The sequence below is a fragment of the Amia ocellicauda genome, chromosome 20 (assembly GCF_036373705.1).
Source record: "Amia ocellicauda isolate fAmiCal2 chromosome 20, fAmiCal2.hap1, whole genome shotgun sequence".
NCBI lineage: Eukaryota > Metazoa > Chordata > Actinopteri > Amiiformes > Amiidae > Amia > Amia ocellicauda.
In genome coordinates, this window is record NC_089869.1 from 18,154,539 (window position 1) to 18,170,165 (window position 15,627).

At 36.8% G+C, this 15,627-nt stretch overlaps 1 protein-coding gene across 1 annotated transcript in view; it reads left to right on the forward strand.

Annotated features, from left to right (window-relative positions):
* Nucleotides 1-7,343: 7,343 nt before the first annotated feature.
* The window catches only part of pcdh15b (protocadherin-related 15b), a 139,122-nt gene continuing 130,838 nt past the window's right edge, over nt 7,344-15,627 (forward strand). The window contains exon 1 of the mRNA XM_066693290.1: nt 7,344-7,456. Within this exon, the coding sequence (XP_066549387.1) occupies nt 7,363-7,456 (94 nt within the window). The 5' untranslated portion in view covers nt 7,344-7,362. The remainder of the gene's footprint in view (nt 7,457-15,627) is intronic.

The window sequence follows — 15,627 nt, forward strand, 5'->3', positions numbered from 1 at the left end:
ACGCGCAAGTTCAGAGGTTGTCAGGAAATAAAAAAAGTTTTGTGTAATCCACAAAGGCTTTGGCTGATCAGCGCTTTCATCTGCGCCACCTTAAATGTTCTAGAAATGAAATTATATCTTCAGGGTCTGTCTGACATTCTTTCCAGTTTGTAACTCTTTACCTTCTATTGGATTTTGCTTACTTTGTAGCACTCAAAATAGTTTGCAGATAATTATGAGTACAATTATGATTGTCTGCATTTTCTGATTAGAAGGACAGAGAGATGATTTACCTAGTATTAACACTTTTAACAACTACAGAACAAAAAATGATTTTGAATTGTTTAATAACAAATATTTATTTACAGCATTTTATTTGAATTGATTTAGTCAGGTTTTTGTTTTACATTTATGAAGTTAGTATGAAAAATATATTTTAATTATAAAGAAGTTTAATTTTCCCTAAATAATGCAGCACAGGAGCAAGGACATAGTATTAATATTTTAGAAAATATAGTTCCATAGCATTACATTTATATTCGGTGCTGGTTTTGTGAATCTAGATAATAAACTCATAATTTGATCATTTTTTCTGTCTATTTAGGTCATTCATTTCTACCAGACCACATGATTCATTTACACATTAGCATGTGCATTTTATAAATTAATAAATCCACTGAGAATTATTATAGACTTGGAAGCTTGCATTATACAAAATTATTTGTATTTATTTAAAAATGTTGCCTGACGATCCATAAAGTAACAGCATTACTGGTCAAGCAAAGCTTTTGGAGCAGGAGGAACAGCCTCTATGTCACCGAGTTGTAAATGTGTCACTTTTGTTGAGGTTTAGTCAACTGACTCTGGTAATAACTTTAGTTGTTACAAAAACAGACCCTGCTAAGTCTGATTATTTCTAATAGCAGGTAATGAGGAGCTACATTTTATAGGCAAACCACACAGACACTCACTCCAGGCAAGTCAATTACTCAGGGTTCAACAAGGAGTATATTAATGGGCTGTTACTACAGTTTTGTGAAGATCTGACTAGATTCGAGTGTTTAGTATTTTCACAGTTTAACAATATTAAGTATAAATAAATAAAAGTATGAAACATTATTTTGGCCAGGTAAATGTACCTGTGAAAGGAAAATGTCATCAGAATCTAATCTGAGACTAATAAAAACAATATATATATATATATATATATATATATATGCAGTACTGTACAAAAGTTTTAGGCAGGTGTGAAAAGATGCTGTAAAGTAAGAATGCTTTCAAAAATAGACGTTAATAGATTATAGTTATCAATTAACTAAATGCAAAGTGAGTGAACAGAAGAAAAATCTAAATCAAATCCATATTTGCTGTGACCACCCTTTGCCTTCAAAACAGCATCAATTCTTCTAGGTACACTTGCACACAGTTTTGAAGGAACTCAGCAGGTAGGTCGGCCCAAACATCTTGGAGAACCAACCACTGTTCTTCTGTGGAGCATTCTTGAAAGCATTCTTACTTCACAGCATCTTTTCACACCTGCCTAAAACTTTTGCACATGAGGTGCAATACATCTCTGTAATTGACTTTAAAACCAGCACAATATACAGTACATTGAAAAGGCCAGTGTTGTGACATCCTGACTGGTTTGTTTTTGTACATTAGTAAATGAACAGTGCTTTGCTTTACATTGGTGGTGTTTTTTTTTTTTCTTGTTGTATCTTGAATTGTACTTGTGAAGTCTCTCATTATCCTGGAAACACATACTTTCCCAATGCTAATGCAAATTAAGGAAGTCAGGAGGGGATCTATGTGAATTAGCCATGGGTGAGTTGCCTTGGATTCCAGCTCACATACTCTACTTGTGCAGAGAGCAGACTCATGAGAGATTACCCAAGATTACAGTGTCGCTTAATGTAACTCTTATTGAAGATCTGTTTGCTGATGGATAGCACTGTGATTTTGTTTTTTGTTAAATTAAACATACTAACCTAAAAAGTTTGTAGAAGTATTTAAAAAATGTTATTTAACAATTTATATGGTATGGGTGTGAGGGGTCACATTGCCCCCTTCGCCTGGTGAAAGCCAACCTTAAAGATGAGTGACAGTTTCTCCAGTCAGAAGTGGAGAAGCTGGGCATTGGGTCCAGTATGGCTCTGGGCTTCGTGAAGTCTACACCAGTCATGTTAAAGTATGGGGCGATATATGTCTCATCACATCCACATGCCTTATAACTGCTATTAACACTTATATCTCGTTGTCGCTCCAGTGGGCATAAGTGGAGGGTGGGACTCCTCCTCGCACACACAAAACTAGGAGAAATTGCACAGTAGTATAGTTATACACATTTGAACAGCTACTTCAGTAAAGGTAATTTACTTCTTCATAGTACTTTATAATAGAGGCATTTTGACAGTTGTGAAAGCTATTTTCCAAATGTATTCTTGTTGAGAAAGCTATTTTCCAAATATATTCTCAACCACTTTAAAGCAGCGGAGGTAGGTTTGTGTTTTGCACTCTGGTCCGTATCACCGTATTATTAGCTGTGTTTGTAGTTCTATTAGAAATTGTAGCTAATCATTGTCATAATCCCGAGGGTTGAGGAAAAGCTGCATGCAGAAAAAAAATGGTGTAGGTGCTAGAGGGTTGTTCAAAAAGAGAGTTTTATTTTAAGTAGGACTTACAATTTTTATTTAAAACATAATTGTCATTGGCATTTTCAGTTGTATTATCCTTTTTTACAGTCAGTAGGTTATGAAACTCTTTCTGTTATAAATTGCGCAGTGGGATGTGAGTTTATTCACTTTTATTGACATCGTGGCTCTCACACAGTGAATTAAATCAGGCCTTGTCATCTACGTTCTGGGGTTAAACTAGAAGAGGAAAGGGACATGTTGAACTTTTGGCTTTTTCTGAAGTCAGTAGCTGCTCTGTGCGCTGACGGTTGTTGCCTCCTTGGAATGTGTTGCTTTCTAAAAGACCTGTCGTTGCCAGGGCCAAGGCATGCGTCAAGAAGCGTCTTTCAGCGATACGGACAATTAAATCAGGTTCCTGATTCTTTAAGATATGTTACCCCAAATTAGCTTTACAAGCGTATCCGTGTCTGAACTTCAAGTAGTTTCATCTATTTTTTTAAATGTACTCCTAGCAATCAAACTGTTATTATTATACTGATAACACTCTTACACCTACCTGAGTCAACTAATGTTTTTCACACCTGTAGACACAAACTGGGAAGTCTAATTACTGTTATGTAACTTTTACATTAATTAAAAAGTAGTTGAGTAGTCGCTGTATCTGTGAACATAAAATGCTTTCGAAAACTATCATGAATAAATATTTGTAGTTGAAGTTATTATTTTAGTATTAAAGGTCAACTAAACAATGAGATCCGATGCATTCACAGGAAAACAGGACTGAGAGGATTGTGCTATAGCTTTCCAGCCCACGAGGCAGTCTAAGTGGAGAGAGTTTATGTGCATAGCTACAGTAAAAACAATTGTCCTGGAGTGACACCAGTGTGTCTGAAAGTAATTCACCAGAAGAATCATTTGGGAGGAATGCTCTAAATGTCTGTTGAATGATATTAATCCTGATATTAACTTCTAGGTAGTTACATAGGTGTTTGAGATGCAAAGTTAACTTGTGCTTACCCTCTGTCACCCATCTTATTGTAATGTATTCATTCCTCTCCATTAACATGCCGGTAAAGACCTGTGCTGAATTAAAATATGACAGCCATTTGTTATTATGTTGGACATGTTGTTCTGGGAATAACTGACTTACAGAACAGTGCATAACCGTGTTAGGTAATGTGTTTATTTAAAACCTCTGGGTGTTTTATATTTTCACAGCTGATCCATGGATAATGTTAAACTTTGGGTTTGAATTGAGGGTATTTGCAAATAAAAACGGTACAAGTCTTCGCTCATATTTCTTTCCCGTTATTTGCTTTTGAAATGGAGTAGCCGTTTACAGCCATGATATATTTCAGTTGTTCAGACTTTCAGCTTCCTAGTATATCTAGTAAATCTCTGAATAGATGTGCATGGGAAGGACATGCATCTTTCCTGACAACAGATGTGCAGTGCTGATGAAAATGTACATGCAGCTGAAGCAAGGCTCTGGGTTAAACAGAATCAGAAATCGCAAGTTAAATCACTTGTCCTCAAGTGTGACACTGCTAAAATGAACATGCATCAGAAAATATTATTTTACTTTATGTGTGATTTTGACATCTTAATTATTATACTATGGCCTCATATTTTAAGTTTTTTTTTTTTTTTTTTATTGAGCCTGGGGCATTTCAAACTGCCATTTATACCTGCAAGTAGATTTCCAATGAGACGGTATGTCATTAATCTGTTGTATATAGCCGACCCTCTTCAGTTCAAGGGCTCATTTAAATATATAAGCCCTCATAGTGGAAGTAGAGGTTCACAGATTAGGGGGGAAGTGATAGCAGGAAGGTCAAATGTGCTGTAAAGTAGTGAATCACCATTTTATTTACATTTATGGAAATTGAGCTGGTGGTGTTTTTTGAGCTGTACCGAGAGACATCTTGTTTCACTTTGACCTCAGAGTCACAGGGAAGTGGCTGTGAAAATGGCAACTCTATGCCACAGAAATAAGCACTTGCAATAGTTGGCTCTCATCTCTGTATTGAAGACAGCAAGCAGGGACTGAATTGGGGTCATGCAATCTTGAATTGGAGGTGGTTTCTGCATACCTTAAAGAGCCAAAAATCATAGCCAAGTGACAGACACGTCAATGTATTTCTCAGCTGGGAGTTCATTACACACTTGGGTTACACTGCGCTGAGTGTCGACAGTCATGTTGTCAGACTGCGCTGTGGTGCTGACGTTCATGGGAACATTTTTTCTCTTAACCAGGGCAGAAAGCATTTTTCTATAACAATGAACTTGAGGAAGGTAATCGATTCAGATGGGTTCAGAAAATTATCTAGGTTATACTTGGGTCAGTTCTCTAATTTGTACTGAAACTACCACCAGGGCTCTTAGGGAATAGTTTGAATTATGGTGCAACTAACTTTACTATCTTTATTCGATCTGTAGTGGACTGACCTGTTAAAAGAGCTAGATGGGGTCTTATTGGAGATTAACTAATAGGTGATAATACAAACAGCTGTTCTTTTGGTTTTCCGTTCGTGTGTTAAAAAAAGGTGAAAGTGATCATCATATAAAGGTCTAGGAGGGTGAACTGCTTTTGTTATTAGTCTGTGACAGTGCTTTTATTTATTAATGAGTTGCAGTTTCTGTGATCCTGCAAGACCCTTCTGAGGTCAAAGTATGTCCTTGTACTTCCTCTAGGGTTCTTATTTTTTATTCTGTTTAAACTGCAGTGCTATGTGAAGTAGTATTTCACATGATAGATATTGAATCATAACAGTTTCATACTAAAATAAGTAACAAAATAAATCCAGCATCTGGAACCATCATACTATAATTGAGTTGCTTGTGTCAAGGATCAAGACTCAGTCCTGAGACTCAAGGATTTAACTATTGGGACCTTCTACAATTATGATACAATTATGTGGAAAACCCTTTTTCCTATAAAGGCAGTGAAAGACAAAGTTTTCACTTTAGTTTCGAATAGTGGAACCATGCCATTTTCAGTGGGAATTGTTAAGACCCAGAGCAGAATCATTATCTTGGGATTGAAAGCATTCAGGGTAGTTAGAAAATAAATTAAAAAGGAATAGCAGGGGCACATCTATACATGGAAAAGGCAACCGATTTGGAAAGCAGCCCTATCTAACTTTCGGCAGATGCCTTTTCTATTTACTAGTAAATGAATAATCAACATAGAATGCCAGCTAAAGTAACTGTAGCCTTTAAAGCAAGATCGGTTTCTATCACAACCCAAAAAAGTGTGATTTCTAACGCTTTTGACAACTTAAACATTTTATCTTCAAAGCTGCAACCTGCTTTATTCCAGAGTCAAGAGACATGATAATTATACATAGTCAATAATGCAAGCCCAGATATCTCTAGAAGTCAGTGTACTGAGGCCTTGTTTGCAGTTGCACATCAATATTATCAGCTACTTAGCAGGATATATGCAGGCTGGTAATTGTTTCTTTCCAGCACCAAATCACAGAACTGCCTTGTTTATTTTAAGGTTTGCCAAGAGGGCCATATATATTTTTTTTTTCATGAGTGTGTGTGTTTCCCCTCAATAAACTCTGGATACTTTTATGCACTCTGCAGACATTTAGTAAATGCAATATTTAAATGATCTATTTTTGAATGGGTTGAAGCTTTGTCGTCTAGATAATATAATAAATGTAAATTAATTCATCCATTGCAGTGCCTTATAACAAAAAAACAGTTACTAATGTATGTAAAATAAGAAAGTAAGCCACCATTTTTCTCTTTCTCTGTACTTAGACCATATTGTTTTTCAAATGAAGGGGTGGGAGCTGAATAACATTTGATAAACTCTTTTGTTTGATGCTACCTCATTACCATCAGTCATTGTTTCTGCTGTCAGATATATTTCTCAAGTGTTTAGCAGATTTTATAAAGCCCAGGGAAAACAAGGAGTGAGATTCTGAGGAATGCGGCTCGTGCTGCTTATATCTAATGAAAGGCAAAATGTTTTTAATTAGAAGGCATTTACAATATACACTTTTTGTTGCACCTCTTCATTGGAAGCACCATAGAGATGACCCCCAGTTCACTACCACAAAGCACACAAATGCGATACTCTTTTGAGGCTCATTAGCACTGAAAGGCAACGTAGTGACCCAGAAATGTGATAATGAACTCATTATGTTTTCTAACAAGCTTCGTATTTAACTATATATATATATATATATATATATATATATACGCGTGTGATCATTTTAAACACATTAACACACCATTGCTAACAATTGGTAACGTTTTACAGCCCTTGTCAGAAAAAAAAAAATTAAAGTTTTGGCTTTATAGGAAAATTAATGTTTGACAGAATCAAATGGCTGCTTTGAATATATTTGAGACATTTAAATTGTATTTGAAGAGGAGAGTAATTGTCTCATTATAACTGAAGGTGAACAATCTGGATCTATTGGGAATTTAAATGTGTATTAATAACATCTTAAGTGAAAAATTGGAAACGAGATATATCATCCTAGGCATTTTAGGTGTAGCGAACAAGACCTGAGGGGGGCTAGTGAACAACAGCGCAAATGTTTGGCCAGTCGGCACATCGCTGGAGCTAGAACAACAATTTGCTTTCATACACACACACACACACACATTTTAATTTCATTTTCAATTTCATTTCGATCAAGGGCTAGGAAGCAGAAATGTCTTTTGACTAACAAACTTGTTGTGTGCTGTTTCTTCCAGGTGGCCACGCAGTAACGCTTGACAGAAAATGCGACTGGGGTTGTGGCTCTTTAAATGGCTGGGAATAGGGATAGGAATCTGTTCTTTCATCGCCAGCAGCTTCTCTCAAGATAGCACAGAAGGTATGTCTTTTTTTTTAACTCTTGAGTAACTTGGCAACACCAATAAGTTTTACACTCACTGCTAGGTTAAAGGAATTACATGGCTTTTCCATACTTATGTCTCCTTAAATTATCTGAATGCAGTGTGTAGCGTGTGGTTAGGTCTTCACTTCATAAATTATTCCTGTGAAAAATGATATCTTTGCCCTTCACTTTTATTAAAACTAAATAATGCCTGCCTTAATGTATTTATACAGATTTAATGTGTGTGCCCACATTAAGAATGTATGTTATTCCTTTTTGTTTTGTATCCCAATGTTATACAAATCACAAAATATGACCTATTGTAATAGTCAATTTCTGTCCCGTGTACGTGAATCCAGTCACCTGACTGTAATGTTAGTTCACATGAAAGAAATGTTGGCCAAAATGAACCTACATGATGTTGTTGACTGGGTGTGTCCTTCACAGTCGAAAACAAATTGAGTTTAAATAGATGTTAGTGCTGACATTTGCCAATCCTATGGATGTCCATTAGGTTTCAGATTCTTAGTGAGGAACATAGGGACTTACTACACTATGCCCTTTTTTGAAAATGTGTCTATCTTCAGTGTCTTGAATTGTGACTTCCCAAGTGTTTGCATACATTTCTACAGGGACAGTATGTATTTAAGGGTATCAACTTCTTAATGTTCAATTTGTCGTAACATACAGAGTTTTCATCCTTATTAAGGTTCTACCTCCAGTTTTGAGTATTCATAGTATTTTAAAAAGATTATAATTGGTTTTCTTGATAACTGCAATGTTCTACATTTGACAGTATGTACCTTTGACAGTTCTACCTTGCCTTTCTAATACAAATCAACAACAGATATGGACACATACAATAATCCAGCAGACAGATTGTATTTGACCACAAAATACATTAATAATATGAGATTACATTTTCATATCCGATTTTGTTGGGGAATTTTATTTTCAATGGAGAGTGGGTAAAACAAAAAGTTAATATTCAAAGATTAGTTTCTTTTCTTGATTCTCTCACTACTGAAGGCTGCAGTTGCCCTTTGCTCACTTCCAGAAGATTAGATAACCATGTCATATCCTTTGTTTTTATCCTTCAGAAGGATATTTTAGGGCTGGTATAGTCGAGCAGTAATTCGCAGAGAATATGCTATTTAAGAATGAGCTTGAATTTATGAGGAACATTTGATTCATTGAAGCATATGCTACTCAGTTTGTCAAGTCAAGGGTACAAATGTCTTTGCTTCTGACACAAGAGATAATGAATTCTAATATTCTCAGAATCACAATTGATTTATTGATGTTCCTCCTGTTTGTTCTGGAAACGTTTCTAAATTTGTCTTATTTAAAAATGCCTGGGAACCCATTATTATTTCTGTTTCATTTGATTTAACCAATTGATGTGTTTCAGCTCCACAGACTGTTCTTCTCTTGGAACAGAAAGCTTTTCTTTGACAATCTTTCTTTAAGAAACACTGCATTGTGTGTTGTATGTATTCAGCTTGCAATGTAGTTCACTTCTCAGTACGACCGCACAGTTCAAACAGTAAATTGGTAGGACATGTTGCGCCCATGCAATTATCACGTGCTTCAGATGCAGAGGTTAGGAATTAGGGAGCTATCTGTTTATGAAGGAGTCAGTTTATTGCATTCAGAGCAAGTAAGCACCTTTTGAAGAGGAAATTATTGTAGAATACAATTTAATCAAATAAGAGAAAAGATGACTCTGGGTAAGGGGGCATTAAGGTGCCAGTAACAGTGGTTCCCAAGCAGTGTGTCAAGACACATGGGTCTGCAAGGGGTGAACAGAGTTCCTGAAAAGTTACACGAGGGAAATAGTAATACATAAATACAAAATACAAATTTAAAAAGACAACCAGAGTGAAGACCAAGTTTTCAAGCTAGGGCCACACAGATCTACACCTGATCCTGTTAACTCTGTAGAAATGCAACCCTAACCATAACAAAAGCCTAGGTTTCCTGGGGAATCGAGGTTAACCCTAGCCTGGACCAAAATGTATTCTTAATTTGATAATTTCACTTATTTATGATGCACAATTGACCTAAAGTACTCAAAATACTACTCTAAACATCCTAAATGTAACTGTTAGACCATTTCCACCTCCATTTGTATCCATAAATAGAACTGACCCTTGACACTGTTCAATCACAATATCATCTCGGAGATTCGTCTGTTGTCCTGAGTAAATACAATTTTAAAAATGAAAAGGGGAATCCTAGCCATGTCATGTCAAGTGGATTCAATGATCTGTTTCACTGCTACCTTTGATTGAAATAATTAAAATAATTTGCATGTAATTACATAGAAACCTATTTTCTTCTCTCAGGGATAGTAAATGTGGATCAAAAATCTGTATAAACATGTAAAAGGCTTTACCAACAGAGTTCTAGTGTACTATAAGATCATTAAATTGAAATGTTGTTTTGTGGCAAAATAGGCTCAATGTAACAAGGCCTTTGGGTAATTAACGGGTGATAATCAGCTAATTAAAGTATATGGTTTAATACCTACTTACATAATTATGTAGTCTTGGTAATAATTAGAGATAATTAGCTACAGCTTACAGGCATTAGGCATTTTTAAATATGGACGTTCGGCAATGCCTTTGTGTCCTGCATAAGAATGAGAACGATGTCTGTCTTTTCAATGGCGAATTTAGTGTTTCTGTTGTGTTTTGGGTGTGACACCTCTAAGGATAGTTGTAATGCAGGTGCTGTCCCTCGTCTCCCATTTCTCTGTTAGATTTGTACAATTCCTCCGTAATTGCCTGGCAAACTGGGACGTCGGGAGATTACTTCTGTTGACCACATGATGTATTGCTTTGTTGTCATGGACTACCCAAGTAGATCAAAGTGGTCTTTCCTGCATTCACAACATGCCTTTTTCCTGCTCAGTAATTGTATGAACTCTTACAGGTGATTTCTGGGTGCCTTCAAATTATTGAGGCTTACTTAATACTAAAGTGTCTTGAAGGTAGCCTGAATTCATTCATCTTTCACTGAAAACTTTACTGTTTAACACATCTGACTTCACTGTGGCCGATCATTCTATCAGCATTCTTTACATGTTGTTGTTTATTAATCTAAATACCAATTTATTTTCACTGTTGTGTGCATCTTTCCTGACTAGCTGATTAGCACTTAAGTAGGAGCTGTGCAAGTGGATCATTTTAAACAATGACAGGTGTGCACAGATATCTAAACTGCATTACAGAATTACAGCTTAATTGGTAGAATTACTCCGCATAAAAGGACACTGCTGGTCTTGCTGAACACCTGGTCAATAGTGTTTGCTAAGATGTGGTGCCATGAATCAATCCAAGTGGACGTGCACTTCCATGCCCACTGTTACACTTGCAGCATAATACTTCCTTGCAGTGGGATCGGATCCAAGGTGAACTCCCAAGCTGTGACTGGAACTAAACACACAAGCTTCTGCTCACGTATGTCAGCCTTCACATTGTGAAATGTACCCATCCAAACTGCATGAAGTACTTAGGAAAGTCCTCGATGTGTATTTGTCCTTCTTTAACATGCTTTCACTTGCCTCACTACACAGACTTTGCTTATTATTTCGGAGTCCAAATGGATCCAACCCACCTCTACATTTACACTGTTGACACATATGTTTTTAGATACTTACAGTGACTGTACCATCTTTTTTGATGCCTGGATGCTCCTGTGGATTATATTTTTGTTGTACACAGCTGTAGACTGTACACAGTCATTTTAGACTTCATGCTTTTTGGAGTGTTAATGGTCTGTCTGCAGCTGATGCTGAACTGATGGTGAACTGTCCTGTCCTGTTCTGTTGTGCAGCAGGACAAACTAGTTTATGCCTTCAGGATCTGAATACTAGGACAGTGTAACAGTTGCTGATGTAAGCATCCAAAATCTCCCATAGGACCTGTGCTCCCAAGAACTAATGGCTAAGATTTACCCTTTATAATATATTATTTGTCCATGTGAGACATTAATAATCCACACATGGCATTATGCTTTAGATGGTTAGTTTTGAAAGTTAACATTATTTTATCTCCATTGTTAAATTAGTTATGAAGGACATTTGTATTTATGTACTTAAATAGATCTCCATATCACATTCCTTTGAGACGAGAACAATCTACAACAAAACATAGACACGGTTTCACGCCTAACACTTGTTTTTTCTCTTTATGTTTTCATAATTGTTCTGACAACACTGTGCCAATCACGGGTTAACAACACAAATGCCTCCACAACTTCACAGCTTTTAATACCCTTGTGACAATCGGCAGGTGTTCGGGGGATTGTAATGTATGGGGTTGATAATTTCAACACTCAAAATGTGTTTGACGTGCTCTTGAAGGCTTTTGATTGGCCTTTTTAGGGTGTATTTTATATTGATCATTAGAGGAACACAAAAAAACAAACAGTGTGGGTGTAGACACAATAATGATAGCTCTTCACTTCTGTGACAACACCAGTGTCTACATATTTTGATACACATAAATATAATAGTTATATAAAAACAAAATCAATTCAAACTATAATATGTCTTCCCACGCTTTGCATGTTGAACACAAATTTGTTGTTTGTTTTTAATGTATTTTATTAAAATGGAGCAAATAAAAAAATAAAAAATAAAAACTTGGTTTCATGAGTAGTTTGATGTCACAAAGAGTCTTCAGGAGACATGAGTAATGCATTTGAAAAACTACAGGCAAGGGCCCTGGAACAATGAAAACACTGTGGTTCAAAGTCATTTGCAATGGTTGTTTACTGTTACATCGAGAAGAAAACATCAAACAGCAGTATTCGTAATTCTACTCTAAAAATGACATTTGTGTAATTAAGGGCTTAGTTTATTGTATATTTCTGCTTCCTCTGATGTAGCATTAGAAAACAGTAATAGTCTTTGAAGAATGTAAGACATGAAGATGAAAACCTTCCAAACAGGACGAAACAACTTGTAATGGATACTTGGTGAAATCGATTACACTATACATATAGGATATTTGATTATTTATTTAAATACATCATACTGTATTATTCCACAGGTACTCTTCTGCATGGATTGATATGAAACCAGTGAATTTGTCACTTTGACATAGTTCTAAACCACGGGTTGCAACCTGAGCTGTGGGTATTAGCCTTAGTCTTTCGTTCCCTTCGAACAGAGTTTAATAAACTGCCAAATCTGCATTCCTGCATTGTGCATCCCGAAAATACTTATTTTTTCTGTGAATCAACATGTTTCTAGGGGATGATGTGTTATATGCTAAACAGGTTGACTTGAGGTAAATATTTTTTATATGTATGTGGGTGACAAATACATATAAGGGTATAATCACCCTGCTCGTTAACAACTTAATTACTGATACTTCAGCAAAGAACATTTCCAGTTTCCTTCAATGGATATTTTCCAATGGAGTCTGTACCATTCATGTTCATGTAGAAAGCATGTTTGGCATTTCCACCTTTCATATTTCAAAATGAAAAGTAATTTGATGCATATGGCATAAACATACACTCACCTAAAGGATTATTAGGAACACCTGTTCAATTTCTCATTAATGCAATTATCTAACCAACCAATCACATGGCAGTTGCTTCAATGCATTTAGGGGTGTGGTCCTGGTCAAGACAATCTCCTGAACTCCAAACTGAATGGCTGAATGGGAAAGAAAGGTGATTTAAGCAACTTTGAGCGTGGCATGGTTGTTGGTGCCAGACGGGCCAGTCTGAGTATTTCACAATCTGCTCAGTTACTGGGATTTTCACGCACAACCATTTCTAGGGTTTACAAAGAATGGTGTGAAAAGGGAAAAACATCCAGTATGCGGCAGTCCTGTAGGCGAAAATGCCTTGTTGATGCTAGAGGTCAGAGGAGAATGGGCCGACTGATTCAAGCTGATAGAAGAGCAACTTTGACTGAAATAACCACTCGTTACAACCGAGGTATGCAGCAAAGCATTTGTATAGCCACAACACGTTCAACCTTGAGGCGGATGGGCTACAACAGCAGAAGACCCCACCGGGTACCACTCATCTCCACTACAAATAGGAAAAAGAGGCTACAATTTGCACAAGCTCACCAAAATTGGACAGTTGAAGACTGGAAAAATGTTGCCTGGTCTGATGAGTCTCGATTTCTGTTGAGACATTCAGATGGTAGAGTCAGAATTTGGCGTAAACAGAATGAGAACATGGATCCATCATGCCTTGTTACCACTGTGCAGGCTGGTGGTGGTGGTGTAATGGTGTGGGGGATGTTTTCTTGGCACACTTTAGGCCCCTTAGTGCCAATTGGGCATCGTTTAAATGCCACGGCCTACCTGAGCATTGTTTCTGACCATGTCCATCCCTTTATGACCACCATGTACCCATCCTCTGATGGCTACTTCCAGCAGGATAATGCACCATGTCACAAAGGTCGAATCATTTCAAATTGGTTTCTTGAACATGACAATGAGTTCACTGTACTAAACTGGCCCCCACAGTCACCAGATCTCAACCCAATAGAGCATCTTTGGGATGTGGTGGAACGGGAGCTTCGTGCCCTGGATGTGCATCCCACAAATCTCCATCAACTGCAAGATGCTATCCTATCAATATGGGCCAACATTTCTAAAGAATGCTTTCAGCACCTTGTTGAATCAATGCCACGTAGAATTAAGGCAGTTCTGAAGGCGAAAGGGGGTCAAACACAGTATTAGTATGGTGTTCCTAATAATCCTTTAGGTGAGTGTATAGTTACATGGATGTGTATTATCTACTTACTAGAAATCCAATCTGTAAGTAAGGTAACTTGATTACTGCCTGTCACTTTTCTCCGGCGTACAAAGTAATTTAAAAACATGGTTCACAGTTGCCTATTCAGTATACTGTATATATGAATGCCCCTTAAGAACAGCAGTATCAATATTTGAAGGAAGATTCATTTGAAAGTCCTCTTTTAGGAACTTCTAAGCATGATATATAAGTTAATTCTGGGACATGAGTTTGGTGAATAAAGATAACCGAGGACAGGCAGGGAAAAAATGACACTGCAAATGACACTGTAGCATGATATTTTACAAGCTTGCAATGACTGTTCCTTTTTTATTGAGCTCTTATTTTTTGTCAACAGCTTTATTACTCTCAGGATAAAAACCAACCCTGACACCACATGTCTGTGGTGTGTCTTTGAAAATAAATTAAGTTGCCTAGAATACCTGGTCATATGTTTTTTTAATGTAAAACAGTCTTGATGAAGCCCTTGGACAAAACAATCTGCATTGTTCTTGGAGAAAATAAATAAATAAATATCAATGGCTGTTTCATTCCTTAAAAAAAGATTACAATTACAAACCATATAAATAGCTTGCTGTAATTGTCCTCTGCTGATTTGTTGTCTGGAAAACATTTGCATCCCAGGCTTGGTGCTGCAGGGCACGAATATCCTGATTAAAGAGGTAGATCTTTTCAATTTGAAGGATGTAATTTAATGCAAATTACAAAGTGGTACAAATTAAAATATTTAGATTGCCCTTGGAGTAACCTGGCAGAGTGCATAGTGTATTGAGGTCTTCTATTAAAGATTTGACAACTGAAAAGTTTTCATCACCATATATTTATTTCTCAGAAGATTGAAGTATTCATTAGGCCTTGTTGGCTGGGTTTGTATCACACTGTGAAGCATTGACATGTGTTGTTTATGGTGCTTTAATAGAATACAATTAGGTAGCAGAATTGGCCCGGTTAAGGAAAGTTAATCAGTGGGAAATGGGATGTTACCTAGAGATTCCTTATAGAGATGTGTACGTCCCTTTATGTGAAGTTATCTACTTGAGCTGCTGGTGTCCATAAGTCAATCGCCACAGCCTTGTTCTCGTACAAGTCCTAAGCGCACGGGGGAGTGGGATGCATTAGGCATGGGGAGAGAGAAACAAGATGTCAATATAGTACGAATCTAAGGTCATTTTTTCTCCACGGTGCCTAGACAAATGCTTGCTTAAGCCAAACATATAACCGTTACATGCAAATCTTTGAGGCCCTAATGAGAGGGGCGTGGGACTGTTTGGAAAAGCCATTAATGTGACACAACTCTATGAAAGAACGGGAGCTGCCTTGCATGATAATGTTCCCTCTCATAGTCAATGTGCTAAAATAAAGTAAGATAGCTT